Source organism: Dipodomys merriami, unplaced genomic scaffold (assembly GCF_024711535.1).
Source record: "Dipodomys merriami isolate MVZ:Mamm:240054 unplaced genomic scaffold, mDipMer1.0.p SCAF_19, whole genome shotgun sequence".
Lineage (NCBI taxonomy): Eukaryota > Metazoa > Chordata > Mammalia > Rodentia > Heteromyidae > Dipodomys > Dipodomys merriami.
This window is the reverse complement of record NW_027203270.1, coordinates 32,989,734-33,015,853: the sequence shown is the minus strand read 5'-3', so window position 1 is coordinate 33,015,853 and position 26,120 is coordinate 32,989,734. Positions and strand designations below refer to the sequence as shown.

Below are 26,120 nucleotides of genomic sequence, written 5' to 3'. Positions count from 1 at the left end.
TATTCCATACTGTAGAGTCCTCCAAGATAGGAGATACAGGCTCCCCCATACCCAGCCCCTGCCCCAGTGTCTTCCACTCCTTGTCACCCACCTGACCTGTCATACTTACTTATGTGACTGCTATCAGTGTGGGCCTTTGATTATGGCTTAAGGTAGCCCCTGGCAGCTCATGATGAGCCAGGGTCTACAGGCACAGGGACCCATGTGTATTAGTGAGATATCTGTCACTGACAAACGCTGAAAAGAGCACAATTTTACTTTGTCTCTTGGTTTCAGAGGTTTGTCAGGGACAGGGCAGATTCCTGCCCGTGACCTCATGATCTACTTCCAACTAGGAGCTCCCTTCTAATCATGCTATGCCCTCCCGAATCCCTCAAGGGATTCATCCACAACGTAGGTCACGAGCCTCAGGATCCCATCTCTTCCCAATGATTGGCTCCACCAGCTGGAGATGAGGTCTTCCAATACATAAGCCTACAGGAGGAGAAGCCCATATCCAAGCCATTCCACCACGGGAGTTAAATAATTACCCCCACATACACAATATAGAGAAATTAGATAGCCATGGAGACTTGCCATCTTATTTCTACTTTCTTTGAAAAAAGGGGGGGGGGAGAAACTAGCATTGAGATTCTAACATCTGACCATTGAGACCAGAGAGGCCCACATCGGGGGATGGGAAGATGGCAAAGTACACACAGGGCTGCACCTGTGTGTCCAGGAGTTCCGCAGGTACCTCTCAAAAGGCATCTGCCTCTGTAAGGATGAAATAACTGGAGATCAGGAGTTTATTTGCCTAAAGCTCTGAGAATTAAAAGATTGAGTTAAATGGCATTACACTAGAAATAACCCTTTCCAAGGCAAGTTGTACTATGTTAATTAAAGTGGCCTCACCTTGAAATTTCACCATTTAGGGAGAAGCAGTAGCCTGAAGATGAAATCAATGCCTCATTCCCTACACATATTCAGAAAGAGGTTTGGTGTCGTATCTTTAGAATCATCAAAGCAATCCCTGAAGGTACAGAGGAAAGATCAAGAAAATGACACTACTGGGTCCCCAACCCCAAGCATTAAACATTTTCCTGCCTCCATTCAAGTGAACTTCAAGAGAAGCCCAGAAAAGGAATCCAGCAGATTCCCAAGGCCCACCTCAGACCTATTGATTCAGACTAGGGCTGAGCATGGGCCAGGAACTCAGATGAGGCTCAAAACAAAAAATCCTGTGTGTTCTTGTTTAACAAACATAAAGACAAATCTAATTATATCTATATCATCCTTTAAAACCATTGAATATATTCATTATCTTTATAGTTTATATCATAGACATAATGTGGATATGTCATCGATTCATAAAAATATAGTTAATAAATACAGCAACACAATAAAGTATATTTTTGTGTGCCCAAACACACTATAGGGGGATTTTCTCAATCCAAACGTGGGCTATTGTACATGGCTCAGGTAGGCTTCCAGCCCAGGAAATAGGCAGTGAAACCAATTTTCCCATTGGAGACAATCTGCTCCCAGTCTGATGGTGCCTGCCATCTTGGTTTCAGTTCCTCTGTTTATTCACGCAGGACCCTAGCTACTCACTAAAGTATCTCAACAATGAACAGTGAGGAGCTTAGCAAGAATTCTGCAGGGTCTCCAGGTGCTAAATGGCTAAGACTTATGGCAATGTTAGTCCAGGTGAGGGATTCAGAGAACTAAACCTGAAACCACAGCTAAAATATAGCCACACAAATCACAGGAAAGGCACAAGGAAGCATTGAATGCACAGACTGTGTTCTAACTCTGGCTCTTTAGCCCACTACTTATGAGACCCTGGACAAGTCACATAACCCTAATCTCACTTGGAAATTGAGATCATGCCCACCTTTGCAGGCTCAATGTAGGAATGTCATTTGTTTATTTTGTGCCAGTACTGGGGTTTGAACTTAGGGCTTGGATCCTGTTCTTTAGCTCTTTTGCATAAGGTTGAAACTCTACCACTCTACTACTTTCCATTTTTGGCTGGTTAATTAGAGATAAGAGTCTCATAGACTCCCCTCCCACCCCCCAGGCTAACTTTGAACTGTGATCCCCAGATTGCAACCTCCTGAGTAGCTTGGATTATAGGCATGAGCCACCAGTACCTGGCTGGTGTAGAGGTTTTTTTGTAAATGTTCGTAAAACATCTATATAGGCACAAGAGACAAAGCTACCAGATTTAAATTTTACTTATAATATTAAATTATTATCAAAATTAATAACACCATTGGATGGAAGCAGTGGCTCCATAGGAAAATAGTATGTAAGATTCATACTCAGGATCTCATTTACCAGAACTGGGATGGAAAAATTCATTTGAGACAAGACTATTTGAGACACTATCCGCCCCCCCACCCCCCTTGCTCAGATACTGCAAAGACCTGATAGGCAAATGAAGAGCCTCTGTGCCCAGAAAGTGACAAAAAGGTACTCAGCCTTTTGGCTGAGTACCTGTCATGATACCCTGGAATGGGACACAGGGAGAGAGAATTGTCTTCACCGCGTCTGTACCTTAGAGAACCGAGCAGTGTCTTTCACACCTGTTCTTCATTCCTCTGTCATTAACTCCAGCAGCCCTCAAGTTCAAAAGAGATTGCTGCCGAGGTGCTAACCTAGCATCCCTGTAGAGTTTGCAAAGAAAAACTCATTATTTGAAGACTCAGGATTTCCATAAACAGATGTCATTTTTTAAAATAATATTAGGATTCGTATAATAATAGTGTGCCTGTGTGATCATTTCATCTAGGTTTTCAGGACTGATTTTTTTTAAAATGTATTTTATTATTATTGTAGAGGTGATGTACAGAGGCATTGGAGATACATGTCAGGTAATGAGTGCCTTTTTTGGAACAGTGTCACCCTGTCCCTCATGCTTTCCCAGTCTTTCCCTCCCCTTCCCCCCCACAAGTTGTAGAGCTCATTTTCAACATAGTGTCTAGTGAGTACCACTGCTGCATTGGTTCATCCTTTGTCCCGCCTTTTCTGTGCCCCCCCCTCCTAAATACAAATAAAGTAACAAATAAGACAAAAGGAAAAGACAACAAAAACAGCAGCAGCAACAACAAGATACACTCTTGTTTCCATTTCATAAAATGTCATTTTATATGATCTGATGCACATACCTATTGAGCCTTTGTGATCCACTCCTATGAACAGCCTCCTTTGGTCTCATTGTGTGACCGTATAATGTATCATGTCCCTGTGTTTTTTTTGGGGGGGGGGGTTCCGGTCGTGGGGCCTGAACTCTGGGCCTGGGCGCTGTCCCTCAGGTCTTCAGCTCAAGGCTAGCACTCTACCACTTGAGCCACAGCGCCACTTCTGGCTGTTTTCTTTTTGCTTATGTGGTGCTGAAGAATCGAACCCAGGGCCTCATGTTTGCAAGGCAAGCGCTCTACCACTGAGCCACCTTCCCAGCCCACCCTGTGTATTTTTTTAAACCAGGATTGATTTGTAAAATCCTAGTCTTTTCACAGAGCTAAAAAGCAGGCTACGTCAGATGGGAAAGGAGAAAGATTAAATTCAGCATCGCTAAGGGAGAGACTCATCTTCTCTTCAGGGTTAAGACTAATGGGTGAAATCTTGAAAGTACTTCAACTCTTCTACCCAAGTCTACCCATCCGACACAGCTCAAAGCAGAGCACTCCAGTTTGGGTCCATTTTCTTTCTTACCCACCTATCAGCCATTCTCTTCTTGACATACAGGCTCCAAACAGTTTTCTTCTGCTTGTTTCCAAAGCTACAGTGCAAAAATACTCATTCCTAACATACCCCCTATTTCCATTCTCTCTCTCAATATCTAATTCCTTTTAGCTTTTACCATTAGAATAAAGCTCGCATAAAAAAAAAAAAAAAAAGAATCATTGGAACAAACACTGGGAAGAGCCTGCCACCCAGATGTATAGCATCATGGAAATGGTGCTGACAATGTCAGGCTGACTGCTTTTGCTTTTCTTTTTTCTATTTTCCTATGGGTTATGATTTTCATGTATATACACCTTTAGTGGTCCAGTCTTTCAAACTCAGAGTCAGTATAATTATGAACACAAAATACAAAAGTATATATCTGTCTCACTATAGATATAGATTTATACATCTCACTATATGTATAGATCTATATATTTATCTCACTATAGATATAGATCTATATATAGAGATATAGATCTCTATATATAGATATATGCATATCTTTATGTAGAGAGGGGGCAAGTTGTGCTCCCCAGATCAAGGAACAAAGTCAGTATGGTCATTTCTAGTTTGCATTTGTCACTCTTGATCAACTTGGACAACTTTTTCCGGCTCTCCAGATCTAATTTCCCAAATGTATTGAATAAGAAATGGGTTTTTATTCTTTCTTTTTTATTTATTTTTTTGTGTGTGTATGCTGGGCCTGGGTCTGGGTGCTGTCCCTAAGAGGTTTTTGTTGTTGGTGTTTTGTTTTGCTCAAGGCTAGCACTCTGCTACTTGAGCTACATTTCAACTCCTGGCTCTTTGGTGATTAATTGAAGATAAGAGGCTCATAGACTTCCCTGCCTGGGCTGGCAGGGAACCATGATCCTCTGGTTTTACCCTCCTGAGTAGCTAAGATTATGAGCAGGAGCCACTGCCCCCTGGCTTAAGCTCTGATTCTTTCTCAAGTCCTCTTAGCTCCTGCACCCACTGGAGCCTGATTTTGCCAATGTATTCATAAGTTCCACCGTAAGGGAGCCGGTGATTGAACTCCAATTGTTTCTGCCACATAGTTTCTCCTTGCAGGGATGCCTCCAGAACCTGAGCATGAACAGCCAGCCCACCAGCTTTTCGCATTCAGCTTTTACAGATCACCCGCTTGGCATTGCAGCTACTCTGTAAGAAACCAGGCTAAGCAGTGTCCTTTTCCATCTCTGAGACTCACTAATCACATTGCAAAGAAGAACTATTACACACCTCAGCAGAGCAGTCAAAGACGTATAATAAGAAAACCAAGTTGCGAGGAAAGGACATCTAATTTATGTGACATGGATGTCAGACCTTCTTCACTAGCCCTCCTTGGCACTGATGGCCTTCCTAATTATGAGCTCAGCCATTCAGTTGCTAAGCCCACACTTGGCAGATAGGACCCATCTCTCAATTCCCAGCAGGTGGGACTGGAATTGCACAGGCGGACCTGAGTCTAGAAGCCCTGATGGGTGTTCAGCCCATGCCTGGATAAATTTAAACCCAATCTGGTACATCCATGTGGACATCAGATTTTAAGTTGATCCCTGACATAACTACATAAATTACATGGTTTCCCCCAACATTCTTTGTACACACTCTTTTTTTTTTTTTTAATTCTTTGTACACACTCTTAGTGCCAACCTTTGACTTCTTCTCTTTCAGGAGATGTAGAATTTGGAATCAAATAGTTCTAGGCTAGGATGGTGTCTCTGACAATGTCTGCTCATGAATCTCTCAATGAAATCATGTAACCCATTGGAGCCTTCCTGGACCCACCTGAGAATGTAGATAGTGGTGTCTTTCTCACGAGAGTGTGGAAGGATGGTGGGGGGTGACCTTTGTAAAGGCAGCAGGTGCATGGTCTGGAGCACACCACCATCATGGTATAGCTGTGGCCCTTGTGTAATCCTTCATCCAGTGTGTTAGTGTGGTCATGGGCTCTCATCAACTCACTGAAAGACAATCTGCTGACTAAGGCCTTCTCCTCATGGTGATAAGTGGTAGAAAAGCTCTATTGTTTTTAAAACTGGCTCTACTTTCAAGTGGCTGAGATTTGGAGAACAGTGTTAGGGATGCTTACATCCTGTGGGATGTGGTGTTGGGGATGACTACATCCTGTGTTAGAGAAAACACATACTATAGATTATATATGTGTACGCATATCCATTATAGATGTAATATTTATGTGATATCGTGCATACACGTGTGAACCTATAACATATGCATGTAATATGTACACCTATATTCATTATTACACTCATCACCACGTTATACATAGACTAACTATTTGATTAGGAGCTGTTTAGAACAGATGCAATGAAGATGACAAATAGATCTAACTTTGTATAGAAACTTGGCTGGGCTATGGTGACCGAATATTTGGTCAAAAGTTATTCTGAATGCTTCTATAAGCATGTTTTTGAATGAGGTAAATATATATACATATATATATATACATATATATATATATATATATATATATATATATATATATGTCAGTAGAAGTTGCATAAAGCAGATTGCCCACAGTAATAAGAACAGGCCTCCGCCAATTAGTTGAAGGACTCTAGGGAACAGAAAGAACCAAACATGGCGTGGCACTTCCCTGAAGTGGAAGGAAATTTGCCTTGGGCTCTGTCCTGGATCTCAGTCCTGCAGATTTGAAATGAGCTGCAGCCTCACCCCCTCTGGAGGAGTCCCCAACCTCCTGGCCTGCTCTGCAGGCTTTATACATTGCTATGTGAGACAATCCTTAACAATGAATCTCTTACCAACACTGGTGGCTCATGCCTATAATCCCAGCTACTCAGGAGGCTAAGATTTGAGGATCGTGGTTTGAAGCCAGCCTGGGCAAGAAAGTTCATGAGACTCTTATCTCCAATTAACCACCAGAAAACTGGACATAGAGCTGTTGCTCAAAGTGGTAGAGTGCTACCCTTGAGTGGAAAAAGCTCAGGGACACTGCCCAGGCCCTGAGTTCAAGCGCCATGATTGACCAAAACAAAAAAAAAAAACAAGCAAAAAAAAACCCTACTTTATGTGTGTAAATCCACATACCTGTATACATCCCATTGCTTTGGTTTCTCTGGAGAACTCTTGAGTAGCTTGATCTCCTGCCCCGCAAACCACTATGGGCTTCCTGCACTATCAGCCTGCCTTCTTGAAAAAGATATTACATACTATGGCCCTGTTAGATGATCCACTAATGTTGTGAAAACTCTACACAATTTCATATCCTAGAGACACCCAGGGTCAAGTCTTGGCTCTGCCAGGACTGTTTGCCTTGGCACAAGAAAGCAAGGCAGCAGCCAGGCAGGAGAGGCCAGGCCTATGGGATTGCTGTCCTTCACACAAGGATTTAATGCCCTGTCTTCCCATCAAAGGAGACACAAATGGCAATTGTCCTAGGGACCTCGCCATATTCTGGGCTGGGTTTTGCTGAAAGAGAAATCATGAGGGCTAACAGAAGAAGTTCAGCTTCAAAATACCATCTGCTATGAACAAGATCAGAGCTGGATCATGGCTGCTTTTTTTTCAATGAGAGAAAATCCTCCCTTACCTTAAAGATGTACTGTTTCTCTCTCATTCAGTAGCATCCCCAGAATGAAAGGAAAGATGGTCCCATTAAGAAGCAGCCTAGAAGATAGACATAGACAAACTGTGTTTGCTAAATGAGGATTGTCTAATATTTTTTTAAAATTATTATCCTTGGAGCAACTTGTTTTTGTTTAGTATGAGAATATAGAGCTTTTACAAGGCCTTCAGTGAGATGATATTGATAAGTATGTGATCTTGACAGTATATATGCAGAGCTCCTGTGGCCTGCTTGTCGCCACCGTTGGATGGAGCTCCATCCAATCTTGAGCTAATTTCAATGTCTCCAGGGAAAAGAAGCAAGGTGCTCTTTGACCATCAGGTATCTCCAGGTCTTTTCCTAAGATGAAATTCGATAGTCTAGCATCCAATAGGACTCATCCATGTTTCTTTTTTTCTTTTTCTTTTTCTTTTTTTTACTATTATAGAGTTGGTATAGAGAGGGTAACAGCTACATAAGTAAGGTAAAGAGTACATTTCTTTTCAAACAGTGCTACCCCTCCCTTGTTTTCTCCTGCTTTCTCCACCTCCCTCCAAGTTGTGAGGTTCATTTCCAACACAGTGTCTTGTGAGGATCGCTGTTGTGTTGGTTCATCCTTTGTCCTACCATTTCTGTGGTTCTTCTTGCTTTCCCCACGTCAGATAAAATTACTACACAAGACAAAGGGTACTAAAATCAAAGACAGTGACCACAAGGAATAAACCAGAGGAAAGAAAGAAAGAAAGAAAGAAAGAAAGAAAGAAAGAAAGAAAGAAAGAAAGAAAGAAAGAAAGAAAGAAAGAAAGAAAGAAAGAAAGAGAGAAAGAGAGAGAGAAAGAGAGAGAGAGAGAGAAAGAAAGAAAGAAAGAAAGAAAGAAAGAAAGAAAGAAAGAAAGAAAGAAAGAAAGAAAGAAAGAAAGAAAGAAAGAAAAAAGAAATAGCTGACAACTACTAAGAAAACAAACAGGAAAAAAAACCTCTCGCTTCCATATCTTGGAGTTCATTTCAATTAGCATCATTTTATATGGTTATGTGTACGTAGCTACTGAGCTATCGTGCTCCTCTACTAGGACTATCTTAGCGTAGGCTATTACAAATGAGGGAAACCATAGAGCCTCATCCATGTTTCTGAAAACAGTTCTGCCACTTCCAGAACTACCTAAGACCTACATTGACAGACAGCCAGAGAAAGGAAAGCCCAACATAGTTTGCACGTGAAAAGAGCTAAGATCTTTGCATTGGTTCAGTCTTGAGTTTGCCACCTGATGGCTGTGCAATTCTGGACAAGGGACTAATTTTCACCAACCTTACTTCTCTCCCTCACTGGTAAGATGGGCATCGCACACATCTCTCAGCTCAAGTTGCAAAGAATTAAGACAAAAAAAAATCAAAAGAGCAGCGGGGAGCCAGAGACAACCTGAAGACCCCCAGCATCCTCTTCACTTCTCTGCTCAATTCTGTTAACTGGTTTGCATAATAGAGCTTTTTCCAACATGCTGTGCACCCAACTAGTTCACTGGAAACAAGTAATTAGCATTCCAGATAAAAATGACACTGTTGCAATGTTAATTATGGTAGTACAGATGTACCCTTCGATTTAGATATCATACATAACATTGTCAAGTCTTTATTTTTAAATTAAAGTGCAACAAACCATACCCTGGCTACATATCTTTTTTTTTCTTGATTAATACAAATTAATGTTATTTCAGTGTCTAGGGAAAGGGTGAGAAAAAGGAGATGTCACATCTGTTACCACACAAATGGTAGGGGAGATGGGTTCCCACAACTTCCTGCCCCCATTCGGATCTCTGCATAAAAGACAGTGAACTCATTGAGAGAAAGGATCTGCTGGAAGTGGAGTGTGGTGTTAAGTGGTAGCGTTGTCAGCTTTGAGGGGAAAAAAGCTAAGAGAAAGGATCTGCTCACCCCATGAACCCTAGCACAGATCCTAGTGCACTGAATATTTTCTGAGCAACTGGTGGAAGGAAGGGAGGGAGGGAGGGAGGGAGGGAGGAGCAGTTGACAAAACATTCCAAATCTGAGGATTTTAGCAATTAATTATGGATCCATGGGCAGTCAGTTCTTCTGGTCAAGAGCAGTTAGCTGGGGGAATCAGACAGGAACATCCAGTCTTGGATGGACTCTTCTAGCATGGCCCTTCCCACTCAAGTCTCATCCTCCAGCAGACCAGACCAGATTTATTTGCATAGTTTTTCAATTCCCCAGTAATAAGCAAGAAATCATGAAAATACTCTCAAAGCCTGCTACCAGAACTAGCTTGTTTCAGTGACTACAGGCTCATTTGCCAAAGTAAGTGATTTGGAAAACCAGAATCAATCAGACAGAATGGAGTATTAGGACTAAGTCTTGGGAACTGAAAACTGGATTATTTGAGGGGGGTGGGAGAGATGGTATTAGGGCTTGAACTACTCAAGAGTCTCATACTGGCTTGACTTACTTGTTCAGCTGGTGTTCTACTATTGGAGCCATACCTCCTGTTCTGTTGTTTGCTGGTCATTTTTTTGAGACAAGTTCTCACTGACTTTTCTCCCCAGGCTGGTCTTCAACTGAGATCCTTCTGTTCTCAGCCTCCTAAATTGCTAGGGTTATAGGTTTGAGCCACGAGTACCTAGTAAAAATGGAACTCCTTTATGAATCTCTTCAGTTTGGCACTGAGACTGTCAAGAGGGACTTGATGCTGGAGACTCTAGAAGGAAACATCCAATCTCACACTAGGGTCTGCTTTTAGCCATCTGTTGTGACTTTCTTATTTCTCATTTAGCCCTCTTAGAATCACTACTCTGCTTATTGCTCTCTCCTGTTTCTTCTTTTTTTATTTGTTTTTACAGCATCTGTATCTTCCAAATACTTACGATGATCAGGACACATTCATTTTTCATAAGGTGCACTATGCAAAATATAAGTCACAGTGAGTGAAATGTTTCCTTTGATTTCCTACATCCAATTCTGAAATGATAAAGTAGTTTATGTCTTGCAGAAAGTACTGTAGAAGCCAGGTGGTAAGACAGGTGGTAGGGCAGGTCTCCATGTCAATTTAGCCTATGTCTTCTCAATGGAAGAATTAAAAATAAAAGTATTGGTCTACACACCATGCTGAAGTAGAAGGAAAGCCTTGTTTATCTGTTGCCCATTGTCTTACAGGTGAGTGGGACCATGTACAACACTGGAAGGCATGTGTCCCTCCGCCTGGACAAGGAACACTTGGTCAACATATCAGGAGGGCCTATGACGTATAGCCACCGGCTAGAGGAGATCCGGCTCCACTTTGGGAGTGAAGACAGCCAAGGATCGGAGCATCTCCTCAATGGACAGGCCTTCTCTGGGGAGGTACGTGGCTCTAAGTACTCATGTTAAATGCTAACTTCTAAGATTTGGTGCCTATTTTTTTTAATCCAAGGTGGAATGACAGATGGGAAAATCTCTCTTGAATCTATGATATGAGAAGATCCGTGCCTCCTTTCTCGGTCTTTCGCACGTGGACATGGATCTATAAAAGAGCTTCCCGTATTTTTACAGGGAAGAATACAGTGAAACTGGGTATCTCCTTCTGAGCTTCGGTACAAGTCTCTCAGGTCTCATGCCCTGATAAATCTCTGGAACATTCTTTTAAACCCAAATCCTGATCTTGTGTGCACCTCTTCACTTACACCTGCCGGTGGATTACATGAATTACATGAATTCTATAACTTTCCCTGATGATAGTATAAGTCTTATTTGTTCAAAACTACAATGCACTGTGATAAGTGTTAGGCAGCGGAATAGTTTACCTGGCAGTGTGTGAAACAGGAAAGGTCATTGTGTGCCACCACAGTTAGTGTCACTGTCTGCAACCATCAGACCAGACAAATGTCGGGCTACAGTCATGAGCCCAACCACACTTTCACTTACAGGATAAGAGGTGATATGATAATGTTTAGTTGTGACACTTGACAAGCAGGTTGTAAGTTAATGTGACCTGAAAGCCTCCATTACATTTGAAGGGAGCTATGAGGATCAGGGGTTCTCACCTGCTGCATGTCCTGTAACTAGCCTGATACCAATGACTCACATCTGTAGTCTTAGCTACTCATGAGGCTGAGATCTGAGGATCATGGTTCAAAGCCAGTCCAGGCAGAAAAATCCATGAGACTCATATCTCCAATAAACTACCATGAAAGCCAGAAGTGGACCTATGGCTCAGGTGATAGAGCACTAGCACTGAGCAAAAAGTTGCCCAAGGACAGCATCCAGGCCCTGAGCTCAAGTCCTAAGACTGGCACAAAAGTCAAAAACAAAATAGAAAAAAACAGCCGTGTAACTAGGTTAACAGTCCTCAGTAACTGATATCAGAAAGCTTTGAAAATATAGAAACATGCATCTTATAGGATCATCTTGATTTTTTATAAATCAAAATCATGTTTAAACCTGGCATTACTTTTAAATGTGGTAGGACCACATACAACAAGAAATAGATCCACATCTGAAGGAGTCCATTGGCCAGATTTTGGTGTGTGTTCAAAATGCATCAACCAAAAGCCTAACTAGAGACTTAGCTAGTTACCAAGGATATAGAGAATTTTTTTAAGAAAAAGAAGCAAAGAGTTCCTGCCTCAGTGAAGCTTAGAGAGTGTTATATTCAAATCATTAAAGTCTAATGCCACGCTGTAATGGAGATGTACAAAGGCCCTGGCGGCCTCAAAGGAAGAAGGGACAATTTTTACTTGAAGGGGTCAGAGGAAAGCTTCACACGGGAGGTGCCCTTTGAACTTGGTGGTGAACAGAAGCAAGGAAAACAATTTAAAGAGCATAAGCTTTAGATTCAAAGGGCTTAGAATTATAGCTTCCACTTTGATACTCACTATGTTATCTTAGGATGATACTTAAAGCTTCCAAGGTACCATTTAGGCACCTTTCAAGCTCATTTAAAAAATTCAAGTGAGGTGCCAATTGTAAGGAGCACTGGAAGTACTCAGTTGACAGATTAAAAGGATAAAGCAAGATACGGGTAGGCTGAGAAAAAGCTCCAAGGCACATCTGGGCACTGTCTGTTGAAAATACAACATGTAGATTTCATCAGCATAGTATCTATGATCTATTAGTAATGACTGCCTAGACAAGGGGGTTGGGCAGAAGTCTGTGTCTTGCTAGGATTGATTGAGGATGTCTGCTAAGGGTAAGTAAGCAAAGAGAAGTTCCTGGAGTTGCCAGTCTTGAACAAGAGCATAGATAGCAAGGAGCGTGAGAAAAGTAAGAACACTGTTTCAGGAGAACTGGGAGACTGCCAGTATGAATCAGGGAATAGTTCAAGTGAGATGACGCTTCCTTTGAATCATACAGGTTATTCTTCTAAGGCTTGTAATTATTTATTTGTTAAGTTACTTGCTCATTTGTTTGTTTGCTATTACTCCTTTGGTTTTCTTTTCTACTTCACTGAACTCATTCCAGTGCTATCACATGCCTCACTGTAGACGTATTTCTGTGATTTAAATAAATAAGCAAAAAACTCTAATTACTAAGCTAACATTTTTACATGGTGTCACCTGTTTCTTCATTAGAGAATAAAAATGGTTTGGAATTTTTACATGGGCAAATTATAATTTGGGGAGAAAAATGAGTGCTTCCAATATCCTTAAGGGATACATAATAATTTGATCTCATGGTATATTAATTTTTTAGAGTTATCCCAGACTGCAGGCATTAGGTTCTCTAAACATTCTGCTCCTAGAAAGCCAGAGGTGATCATTTGCACCTATAATCCCCATGATTCAGAAGTTCATGGCCATCCTAGGCTTCATAGCAGGATCTTGTCCAAAAAAGGAAGGAAGGAAGAAAGGAAGGGAGGGAGGGAGGGAGGGAGGGGGGTAGGAGGGAGGGAGGGAAGGAAGGAAGGAAGGAAGGAAAGAAGGAAAGGAGGGAGGGAGAGAGGGGGAGGGAGGGAGGGAAGGAAGGAAGGGAGGAAGGAAGGGAGGAAGGAAGGAAGGAAGGAAGGAAGGAAGGAAGGAAGGAAGGAAGGAAGGAAGGAAGGAAGGAAGGAAGGAGATACATGTCAGAAAGCAGAAAGTCCTGTGATTAGATTTATGAAACATAGTCTCGACAGAACATTATTAAATGTACTCAGTGAAGAGATCATTTGGCAAAGAATATATTTTAAACAGCTGCAAAAATAACGTACTCATGGCATTATAAAAATATAGATGTCTGTGTCCTTCCCTGAAGCAACTGACTCAACATCTCAAGAAGTGGGAACGGGGTATGTGCATTTTCCCCCAAAAGAATTTGGCTAGCAACAAATATGATAATTGCACTCTATTGTAATTATCCCAGTTTTCTCAGTAGTGGAAACCTAAAAAAGAAGTTACTATGTGAAAAGTGAAACCCCTTGGTAATTGCATCTTGGACATAATAAACTAAGATGCTATAAGACAGATGAGATTTAGGAAGTAAAAGGACCACACTCATACATGCACTGTTCCAAGGCAGGTTTGCACATCAGTGTCAGCAGAAGTACAGTTTCACCTGACCCTGAGTAGGCCACACCAATTGTATCATATTTCTTTCCACAGCCTTCAGCATGAGAGATCTATAGACAAATTGGTGCTGGTTTAGTGCAAGAGATCAGAATTTAAGAGGTTCTAAAATATTAGATAGATAGTTGGTCTTAGAAATATTTAATGGGCTCTAGTAAGCAAGAAGAACTTAGAGCTTTATATCTTCTATGTAGCATGAGGGGAAAGATCTAGGGCCAGGAAGTGGAAGCTACAGAAAGACTAAAGTTCAACTAAACATATGTTGTAACAACAAGAGCTGTCCATCAATGAAATGAGTTTGCTTTTGAAAGTAGTACATTCACATTGCTGGACTCATTTAGCACTAAACAGAAACTGGCATCTTTATAAAAAAAATAACCGTTGGCTTTGATGCATCTTCAATAGCGAAATTTCATAGGATCTATGATTTTCTTATTGAAATTTCCTCCAGTAAGATCCCACTGAGGGCTATCGCCCTATAGCTTAATTTTGAGCTACCTTTGGTTTGGCTTGAAGCCATCCTTCACCCCTATTTTGGGCTACCCTCTAGAGACCCCACGCAGACACTTCTTGTAATAGAGAATGTGTTTATTTTGTTGACAGTGAGTAATCGCATTGCCATCTGCCCCGTCTATCAGGACTGATCATGATAAGTCAATTAATGCCAGCCATTTTCCTTGGCATGGTGCAGCAGTCCTTATCTGAAGAGCTGCAGATTAATTGCAGTCTTGTCTAGTGAGGTTATTATAATTGATGGTAAGCATTTGCTTTGTTTTGTAAAGCTGCATGGATGTATGACATAGTCAGCAACTACATTTTTATAAAAATTATTCATGTCCTACATGGAGAACCCCTGGATGCCTTGTTGAGGGCTGGTGATAAATGAATGTGTTCAGGAATTCAAGTGTCTCCATTTTTTTTTTGAAGAAAAGGAAAATTAACTGTTTTTAATAAGTAAGACCCTTAGCTTGCTAATCATGTCTAAGTACTTAGATTGATATCCAGTATAAAGTAGGGTACTTATGAAAAGAAACAAATACATTAGCCAGGCAAAAGATAATAGTAGGAAAGAACCACGCATGAGGAGGGGGTTGTGGGAACGGAACTAGGCATGAGAAAATCTTTCCTATTTGGGAGAAATTATGCAAATTCATTTTGAAAACCTTCTTCAGCTTCTTTTCAGTGGGGCAAAGGGATACTCCAAGAATGGCGCCATTCATCTCACAGAGCCTCTCGGGCCTGGTCCTTATGCCATTATCTGCTGTTTGCAAGGCTCTTGTGCTTCTGTGTGCCCAGATGTGAGGTAGATATAGGCTGGCGTTGAGATTCTGTCTAGAGAAGCCTGAAGTCTGTTGAGGGAAATGTGTATTGATTATCAGTGAATATATATTAATACATGGGTATATATTAATATGTTCACATTGACTATACATGGAGATATAGAGAGAGAGATTAAGTGGATCTAATTGAGGTTTATTCTGGAAGATGGTTATGAAATGGCTGTCTTCGGGTCATATTAAGAAAGAATAAGAATGAGTAAGCCTGGCAATGGTGGCTCACAGCTACTCAGGAGGTTGGGATCTAAGGATGGCTGTTCAAAGCCAGCCCAGGCAGGGGAAGTCCATGAGACTCTTATCTCCAATTAATGACCAAAAAGCCAGAAGTGGAACTGTAATTCAAGTGCTAGAGTGCTAGACTTGAGTGAATAAAAGCTAAGCAAGAGCACAGGCCCTGAGTTTAAGCTCCAATATTGTGGGAGGGGGGGATAGAGAGAGAGAGAGAGAGAGAGAGAGAGAGAGAGAGAGAGAGAGAGAGAATTGGTGAGCAGCTTGCAGACTGATACCACACACTTGCTGCTTACTCTGAAGGTGAAACAGCATTTCTAGATCTCAAGCTCTAGAGCCTGTGATCCTCCTCAACACACAGCAAAGCAAGGAAAAAGTCCTAGGCAATTGCTATGGTGATACGGATTTGATTCGTGTAAGTGAAAAGGAGAAAATTCAAGTCATATAGAAGATAAGGTGTTCTCTCTTTTTGGTAGCTTTGAGTCTAAAAAGAGAAAACAATTGTCTCAGAATCAAGGAGCCAATTATTTGCATTCTTGAGAGATTGGTTTCAGAAAAGCAACACAAATTTGGAGGAATAAACAATGAACACCAATTGTCCTGAAACATGCTGGGGTGTGGAAAGTGCTGAGCAACCAACTGAGAATCAAGGCCCTAAGTCAGCATCCCAGGGTGCAGGGTGGGAGCTGCTCCAGTTCTTTCATTAGCACTTTGCTGTGGAGCCGGGACCACCTGGTAGAGATTCTCTATTGGCACCACTGGAGATTGAGAGGAAAGGAGCATTAAGACGTTTAGGAACAATAAGAATGTGTGTATTCTATTGGGACGGGCTGCTGTGCGCCATGAGAAAGATGCTCCTCCAGCTCCAGCTCCCTGCTCTCTGTTAAAACTTTCCCCATTCCCTTCCAAGTTCCTAGCCAAGCAGGTTGTACCTCTTCTTATCTTTTGGAGAATCCGGTCCAGTCATCTATTATAGGCTAAGTCAAGCCTAGGAGCTAAGAATGGTTTGCCATTTTAAAATGTCACAAAATGATCATAATAACAATGATACTCAGTAGAACTTTACAACTTGGCAGTGGGGGCGGGGAGTAGGGAATGGTAAATGGGAGAAAATGAGGGAGGGGTAAAAGTGTTCAAAAAGAAATGTACTCTTTACCTTACTTATGTAGCTATAACCCCCCTGTTCATTACCTTTACAATAATTTTTTTAAACTATAGATTTTGATAAAGAAGAAGAAAGGAAGGGAGGGAGGGAGGGAGGGAGCGAGGAAGGAAGGAAGGAAGGAAAGAAAGAAGGAAGGAAGGGAGGGAAGGAGGGAGGGAGAGAGGGAGGAAGGGAGGGAGGGAGGGAGGGAGGAGGGAAGGAAGGAAGGGAGGGAGGGAGGGAGGGAGGAAGGAAGAAGATACATGTCAGAAAGGAAGGGGGGAAGGGGAAGGGGGAGGGAAATGGAAAGGGGAGAAAGCAACAGCATAGACCATATGTGGCCTGGAAAAAAAACCCGAATGTTTCTTAGTCTTAAACATAAAAAGTCATCTGCTAGCCACAATCTGGGATGGTAGCTCCCTCTGCAGATCGTGTGCCCGATTGAACTGGCTTCTGTTGGAACTATGCCACGGTGCCAATGGGCATTTCATCTTGAGCATGGTCGTAGTCTTCCTACCTTGTACATTGTCAAACACATGAAGGCAGTCAGCCAGTTTGCTAGATGGAAGAAGGAATAATCTTGACAAACCTCATTTTTGTATGTGTGCCAGTAATGGAACTTGAATTCAGGGCCTTGCGCTCTTACTTGATGTGTAGGCTCAAAGCTGGTGCCCTACCACTTGGGCCACAGTTCCACTTTTGGCATTTTTTTGCTGGTTAATTGGAGATAAGAGACTCACAGACTTTTCTGCCCAGACTAGCTTCAAACTGTAATTCCCAGATCTCAGCCCCTTGAGTAGCCTAGTAGCCACTACCACCAGCTTAACAAATCTCTTTTGCAAAGAGTTACTCATCTTCACACAACTCCACCTAACACAGTGCCTGGACTTCCAGAAAAGGCTTAAACAACGCTTGTAGAATGAGTCCTGCAATCAGTGAGACCATCATTATTAATGTCCCAGGGTGGGGGAAAAATCCTTATAGGCTTTTCTCCCCTCAACTCCTGAGCTGTGTTGTACTCATCGACTATACAGGAAATATACAGCCCTACTTAAATTGAAGATGAAGTGTTTCAATAAAAGTTACCCAAAGCATCAAATTCTATTAGAAACTGGAAAACAGGGGAAGTGATTTAGCTCATAATTACCAATAAGACGTCTACTGGGATTTCTTTGGGAAAGGCGATTGCTTTGTGAAATCCACAAGGTATTTATAAAGCAATAACCTAGCCCTAGTGTAAATATGGTCGCAAATACAAAAAGGAGTGAACAATTAAGTGTCAACCTGGAGGGATTTCTGATTCACTGGAGGGACAAGGCCCAGATTGGAATTGATGACTATGCAACACAACCCAGAGCTTGCCTCCACCCCTATAGAACCTTACTGCCAACATTTGGCCACTGTCTGCTTGTTTTGTGATCCACTATGTACCACAGTGAATAAAACAGAAGTTTTAAAAAATCTCTGCCTCTAAGGTATTCATATCCCAGTGAGGGTGGAGAGGTAATAAATAACAAACATAGTAGATTCATCTGATCAGAAGATGGCAATTTTTTAAAAACCATAAGGACAGACCTAGAGCAAAGTAAGGAGACAGATGGTGAAGGGAGAAGGCAGCGAGTGACAAGTTAAATAGGGAGGCCATCGAGGCCTTGTTGAGATGATGTTTCCTGAGCAGTGTCCAGGAGAATGACATCCCACCAGAGAGAGTATCTAGCACAATAGCTCTGATGTGGGACAGGGCTATGAGCATTTAAGAAAGAGCAGAAACAGCACACACACGCATAAGGTCACCTAAGTAAATGGGAGGCCAGGTGCTGCTGAAGAACACCCCAATTTTGTATGGACTTTGGCTTTGACTCTGAATACAACCTAAAGCATAGTGTCATAATTCTCCCTCATTTAATCAATAAATACTAGCTTACTGTGGTTGCTCTTAATGTTATCTCATTCTCACCTGGTTTGGGGGGGGTTGGGGGGAAGGGAGATGTTGCAGTGGTGGGAACTAAAGTCTTAAACCATTCAGGCAATAAATGACCAAGATTGGATTTCACTCCCATCTTCTGATTCACAGCTCTGCTTAAAGTAGGCTATGTTTTCTCCATCAACTCCATATTAGTGATGACTTGTCAATCTAGGCTCTAGCCCAGAGAGGAAAGTTCAAGATAGATTAGCCATAGCGCCTGCCTTTAGGAATCTATAATGCTAGCAGAGGATCCTATCTTCCCAATCCAAGTATTAATTCCCTGCAGTCACAGAGTATCATACATGTGATGAACTGAGTAAATAGCCAAGTAAAGAGACTCAGGGAGGAAACAAAGGTAACGTAACAGACTGTAGCTTTCCAAGTGCTTAAATCATCCCCAGTATATTTTAAACTAAATTTCTAGTCATAATGACAAGCCTAATCACATTAATGTCAATATTAGCAGAAGTTCTAGAATTTTTTATGCTAAATTATTCACAGATTCAAGGTAAGTGAATTCTTCAGGGTACCTGGGAGGAGCAAAGGAATAATTGAGAGCTAGAATAATTGATTTAGATTTCTTCCCTCTAGCCCTGGAATTACTCCCAGTATCAAACTAGGGAGCTTGTCTTTGCCAATGCTGGAAGCCAAAGTTCTCTGTTTTGGGATCCAGGCCCACCCAGAGTGAACACAGTGGTCTCTGAGAAGCAAAGCAAACAGGGGGTCAGGAGCCCAGATGGTGGCCAGGCCCAATACAAACACACCCACAAGTAGATGATGACTGATCCATGGGGTAGGAAGGATTCCTCTTGGACATATTTACAGTTACTTCTTCAGCCCAGTTGAGCTGGAAACTTCCTGAATTGCCAATTGGGGATGGAAACAGCACAGCAGCCACACACACACACACACACACACACACACACACACACACACACACACACACACACACACACACACACACACACACACACACACACACACACACACACACACACACACACACACACACACACACACACACACACACACACACACACACACACACACAGCCGAAATAAAACTGCATTTGAAAACAACTTGCTGATGTCTTCCCACCATCCCATCAGTATCATCCTTACAGGGATCCCAATCTGTATCCTTCCTGTGGCCTGCTCCCAGGATAGAATTTTGACAGCCACCATTCTCTTCCTCTGGGTGCTCATCTACACCTTGTGCTGTTTCTTCTAAAAGCAGAGGGAGCCGTATGACATTATAAAATTAATTGTAAAGAGAGGAATTAACTGGAATTTAATCAGGCATTAGCTGTCACCATGGAGACCGTCACTGTCATCACTTTACAGGTCTTGAACTGAGGCCTTACTTTATTTAGGAACCAGGGACACCATAGTGAAAGGGATGAGTTTTCTCTCTCAGTGCATCCGTGAACTCGCCAGATCTTTAAACACATTCCCAAAGCTATGGGAAGAAAAATGGATTGACCATTGTCAACCAGTCCCTGGGAACTTGCGCAGAGGGTCCAGGAAAGATTGCATCTCCTACTTTGAGACAGATGAGACTTCAAAGGAGCACTTCTGCTTGAAGCCTCTACTGCAGTGGATGGTCACACAGGTGTCTGAGATTGCCTCTTCTAACACATCTAGGTGTAGAGATAAAGGAAAAGAAAAATCAAATGCCAGAACCAGCAAGACACCTGCCTTGAGGTCACTGAGATTTAGTGGCAGAATTACAATCAGAATCTAAGTTTCCTGGATCTTATTTTACATTTTAAATTTTTCAAAGGAAATTTAAAATTCAAGCAAATCCCAAGATTCAAAAGCCTTTTAGGCCATTTGATTTAGTTACCTAACAGACCAGATTTAGTCCAAGAATCAGATTTCCTGAGTTACTGAACAAAGCCCCATGACAAGGATGTTGACAAAGCCAACCTCATGCCTGTCATCCTAGCTACTCAAGAGGCTGAGATCTGGGGATCGTGGTTCAAAGCCAGTTGGGGCAAGAAAGTCTGTGAGACTCTCAATTAACCACCAGAAAACCGGAAGTGGTGCGGTGGCTCAAAGCGGTAGATCGCTGGCTTGGGGCAGGACCCAAATCCTGAATTCAAGCCCCACAACTGGAAAAAAAAATAAGTGATGATAAGTTTTACAACTAAGCAATAAAGAGCATCCACAAGAAAATGGAAACACATGTCACCAAGTTATATCTCCCCTAATACGACCACCAAGGCTAGAGTGAATCGTAATAATGTCGAATTGAGGACACAATTGATAATAACATCCAAGTGGACACAAAAGATCAGATCTTGAAGATCTTCTTATCTCAGCATGAAAACACGATCATCCTGTTACATCCAGAAGCTAAGAATGTGTGGGCATAGCTCTATGTACTTTAAATACTTCCACCTATGTGGGAGAATTCCCAGTCTCCAGAGGAGCTCAGTAATAGTAAATGTAAGTAATCTAGATAATAATATTGCAAAATTAAACCATTAGACATCTAGCCACTTCACGGATGTGCTGCTATACAATTCAAAATAAAGCTGTTCAAAAAAAAAAAAACCACCCAAATTCATTCGCTCTGACATATCGATAAACTTGTGCTGAAACAAAGCTAATCATCTCGATAGTGCCAACTTAATTGCCCGCCAGTTGACAGGTAATAAACAGACCTGAGGATTAAAATATGAACTAATTACTGTACTTCAATTCCATTTACTTGATTTCATGTTCCATTAAGTTTTTGCATCAGTTCTGGTGGAAGCCTTGATTGATAGAAACCCCAAATGAATGGTGCCACTTAGTTGCCTGTGGCATGCTCATGTTCTGAATTGGCTGGAAAGGGCAGAATCCTGGGCACTAAATATTTAGCTGAAGCAGCCTCGGATACAGTAAGTGAAGGTAATTATCCATTCCCAAATACCAGCCAGAGTCAGCATCTATAAATCTATCCCACCTCAGCCCAGAAAGGGCAGCACGGAGATGGCTTTCATGATTATTCATTGGATCTGCTTGTGAGAGGCAGTCTCCAGGAGCGATGGTTGCTTTGGCTCAAAGAGGACTGTAGGGAAGGCGAGACCAGCATGCTAAAGGGAAAGGGCCTGTGGGCCTAAGAGTCACGCACACACTTGGTTTACCAGACGGAGGGCAACCTTTTGAAATGTAATATCTGACTTCAGCACAGAAATGGTGGGATAAAGGGTAAGCTAATTCAGCAGTGATACTCACTAGATGCTAAGTTGAAAGTGAACTATGCAACTGGTGGGGGAGGGGGAAGGGAGGAAAAAAACTGGAAGAAAATGAGGAAAGAGGTGACACTGTGCAAGAAGAAATGTACTTGTTACTTATGAAACTGTACACCCTCTCTTCCCCCATATATCACCTTACAGTAAAAAATTTGGAAGAAAATAGAATATCTCACTTCAAGGGTCTGCCAGTGGCTCATGCCTATAATCCTAGCTACTCAGGAGGCTGAGATCTGAGGATCATGGTTCAAAGCCAGCTGGGGCAGGAGAGTCCCCATGAGATTCCTATTTCCCATTAACCATTCAAAAACCGGAAGTAGTATGGTGGCTCAAAGTGATAGAGTGCTAGCCTTGAGGGACAGTGCTCAAGCTCTGAGTTCAAGCCCTATGACAGACAAATAGGAAATCTGCTCTGTCACTAGTTGTAAGATCTGGATAAAGGAAACAGTAGGTAAGTCATTTTGTTTCTTTAAGTCTTTTAACTTGTGAGATGGCACTAAATGCTGTTGGGTCTTGTCTTTAATCCTAGCTACTCAGGAGACAGATCTGAAGATAAAGGTTCAAAGCCACCCCAGACAGACAAATCCAAGAGACTCTTATCTCCAATTAAACATCAAAAAGCTGAAAGTGTTGTTGCTGAAGTGGCAGAGTTCCAACATGCAATGAAAATACCAGTCAAGAGCGAGCTAAAGCCTCAGAACCAGCACACACACAAAAACGAAATTCTAGATAATGCATTGAAGGAGATACTGAATTGTGAGAAGAAGCTAATGATGTTCGTCCTGTTTTATTATAGGGTAATTGTGCAATTAAATTTTTTTAAAAACACAAAAAAAAGCTCATGTGATAGAGCTTTTTAAGCCTTAAAGTGTTGTTCAAGTCAGTTATTCACCAGTCTTACCAGAACTCAAATAGTCCAAATCCCTTACTGATAGGATATATTATTAAGAAACTCACAATGAACTAGTGAAGGTAATCACTACCATGAGCCTGTGGGGCCTGAACTCTGGGCCTGGACACTGTCCCTCAGCTCTTCAGTTCAAGGCTAGCACTCTACCACTTGAGTCACAGCGCCACTTCTGGCTTTTTCTGCTTATGTGATGCTGAGGAATCAAACCCAGGGCCTCATGCATGCAAGACAAGCACTCTACCACTGAGCCACCTTCCCAGCCTCCATGAGCAATAATTTATTGAGTCCATCCTAAATCCAAGGTTGTGTGCTCAGAGCCTGATCGCAGCCAATGTTCATAATCAACTTGTGAGTTAGCACTCAATAGTGCTAACTGGTTAAAGAACTAGTCTTCATTCACATGGTTGCTACAGGAAAGAGCTAGGATTTGAACCTGCATCCCATGATGCCAGTCATGAATGGGTTGGCTTTAGACTAGTCACTCCCATTCCCTGACTCCTACTGGAAGTAGCTGCTTGATCACAGCTCTCTATTCCCTCTAATCCTAAATGTCTTGTTCTAGGATCTGAGATGATCTATCAGCTCTTTCCAGTGATGCTTTGAAAACAATCTGTCTGTTTTTTTCTGGTTGTGAAATGTGTCAGGAGCCTCACACAAGCTGCATTTTAGCCACATGAGATAGGACACCACAGGACACCACATTGCTTTGGGAGTTTTTGTTGAGTGGAGGAAGACAAGTCTTATTTACCTGCTCTTCCAGAGCAATACCAAGTAGGATGTTACATACATATGTCTGGGAAGTAACTTCTCTTCTTTAAAATATAATAGGCAAGATCTTATATATCTGTGCATTTGTGTAGAAGCACATCAATTACTCACTGCAAAGCATGAGAAAAAACTGCATTCTTTAGTCTCTGAGGAAGTTTAGATGAATACATTTTCTTCCTTTGAATCTATTTGCTAAGCTAGAAATTCCTGGATTTTTAGCCTTGAAAAAATAATCCTGTAGGATCTATTTGGCAAAATGAACTTAGCCAGGAGGTTTTAAATCATACTTCCAGACAAGAGAACACGGGATGGTACTGCATTGGTATCTACAGTAGATAGATACCTATGTCCAAACTCGGTGCTCTCGAACCAGGTTTTCAAAGCCAACTTTTGCAGCTGCTTCAGGAGAGACTAATTGGCTCTGGACTCAAATGGCCACACCAGCCAGAGCGCTGCTGTTTCTGTAAGGTTCTCTGAGGGGCTCAAGCGTTTTCTGACCATTAAACCCACCTCTGTAGGGCTGGTGCATCCCCCAGTCCCAGGTGAAAAGCTGAGACCTTTTTGCAAGAGCAGCTGTTCATTATAGAGGTGATGATTCAAGAAGTTATTCATTCTTTAAATCCTGCCTCCATCTCTTATCCATTGAAACACTAGATAAGCAACTCAACCTCCTTGTACTTCATTAATGAGTTTTTCCTGAATAAGTTAGAGCTGCCGACTCTATAGGGTATTCCCACCATCTTTATTGAGTTTATTTAACATATATAAAATATTCAGGTTTTTTTTTGCTTGTCCTGGGGCTTGAACTCAGGGCCTGGGCACTGTCCCTGAACTTCTTTTACCCTCTTGAGCCACAGCGCCACTTCTGGCTTTTTCTGAGTAATTGATTGGAGATAAGAATCTCACAGCCTTTCCTGCCTAGACTGGCTTCGAACTGCAATCCTCAGATCTCAGCCTCCTCAGTAGCTAGGATTACAGGCATAAGCCACCAGCGCCTAGCTGTATTAAGCATTTTTTTAACTCTACTATTGAATATGATTTCAAAAACACAGTTATTAACCCCTCTGTACAGTATTTTCACAATTAAAAAACAGTTATGTATATGTATGTGTGTGTGTGTGTGTGTGTGTGTGTGTGTGTGTGTGTGTGTGTGTGTGTTTTCAGAACAGTGCCTGGCATATTAGGAGTGCCAAAAACAAACAGGAAAAAAAAGAAAGCTTTTATTACTAATGACATGCTTCTTCAAGCTGCATCTTCCAGGGCCAGCATTTCCATCCTCCATCCACACCTAACAGGAACTCGGAGCAGCAGCTGGGCAGGAAGTGAAATTCTTGCAAATGATTTCAGCCATTGAGAGTTGGTTGGAAATGCTCTTACTTTAAGAAGCTGGGCTCAGGGCCCTTTCCATGAGGATGCTGTTTTCCCATCCGTGTCCATGCTGCCTGCAGAAAGGCTGCCATTTGCTTTGCAAAAGCTCCATCCCTTGTTGGAGTGATTGGTCTCTCACCTCATTCCAACATTCATTGCAGTGATTTGCACACTTCTTTTTCCAAAGTCCTGGTGCTGATATGATAGGACTGAGATGGGGGCCTCGAAGAGGTAACCAGGCAACCAGGCTTCTCCCTCCTAAATGAGATTAAAGTCCTTATAGAAAGGACTTCACACAGCCATTCATCAGTCAGCCTTTCTACTCTCTGTTCCATAAAAATGCAGCTTTCCTCTCCCCAGGTAATGTAGCCCTCCCCAGAAAACCAAACCTATTGGAGCCTTGATGATGGAGCTCCAGCCTTCATAACTGTAATAAACTAATTTCTGTTTTTTGCAAATACTCAGCCCTGTTACTGTTACCGTAGTGCACATGGACTAAGACACTTAGATTCATATAGAACAATCAAGGCCCTATTAACCCTGCTTAGAGTGGTAGGAAGACTCAACAGTTGGAGACCCTTCAAGGAAATGTCATTCCTATTCCAGCCTCTAAGTGGTGCTTTTCCTGGTCCCCAGATAGTGTCTCATTTTGCAAAGGAGACCTGTGCACAAAGGAATTCCTCATTCCTGTGTGTCCGGCTGGCAAGATAGAATGGTTATCTTTCTTGGTTTACCTGAGACCATCCAAGTTGAGACCTCATAGAATTGTTAATAGTACCTCTTTCCATTCTCAAAAGCTCCCTTGTTAGCCCAAGGTCATGTGATCACCTCAGGTCTAGATGACTTTAGGTGAGCTATTTAACTTCTCAGGCTATCCATTCCCTCATACAGAAAATGAAAGGGAAAAAATCGGAGTAGCTCAACCTTATTTTCGTATGGAGATAAAACCTTGCCAAATTGTATCATCACATATAAATCTTGACTGAGGCGTCACAATGCTTCCTGAAGTCTCAGAGACACTGATGTGTAACAAAATCCCTGTTACATTGGGAAGGCACCCCCTTCCCCAAAGATCAGGTATGCACTTTGTTAGTGGCTGTCCTCATGACTCCTTTAAAGCAAAATCTGGAGACGTTTAAGCCATTTGATACAGCACCAAAAGTCAGAACTCCGGACTGTTCTGCTCACTTGGAAATGGGACCTTTTGTTGTTACAGTGCTAAAAATACTGAATCTCTTAGCTGAGCACTGGTTGCTCTCACCTATAATCCTAGCTACTCAGGAGGCTGAGATCTGAGGATCACAGTTCAAAACCAGCCCAGGCAGGAA

At 42.0% G+C, this 26,120-nt stretch overlaps 1 protein-coding gene across 1 annotated transcript in view; it reads left to right on the top strand.

Moving 5' to 3' along the window:
- The window catches only part of Ca10 (carbonic anhydrase 10), a 457,862-nt gene that overhangs the window by 353,004 nt on the left and 78,738 nt on the right, over positions 1 to 26,120 (top strand). The window contains exon 5 of the mRNA XM_070028408.1: positions 10,466 to 10,651. Coding sequence (XP_069884509.1) covers positions 10,466 to 10,651 — 186 coding nt within the window. The remainder of the gene's footprint in view (positions 1 to 10,465; positions 10,652 to 26,120) is intronic.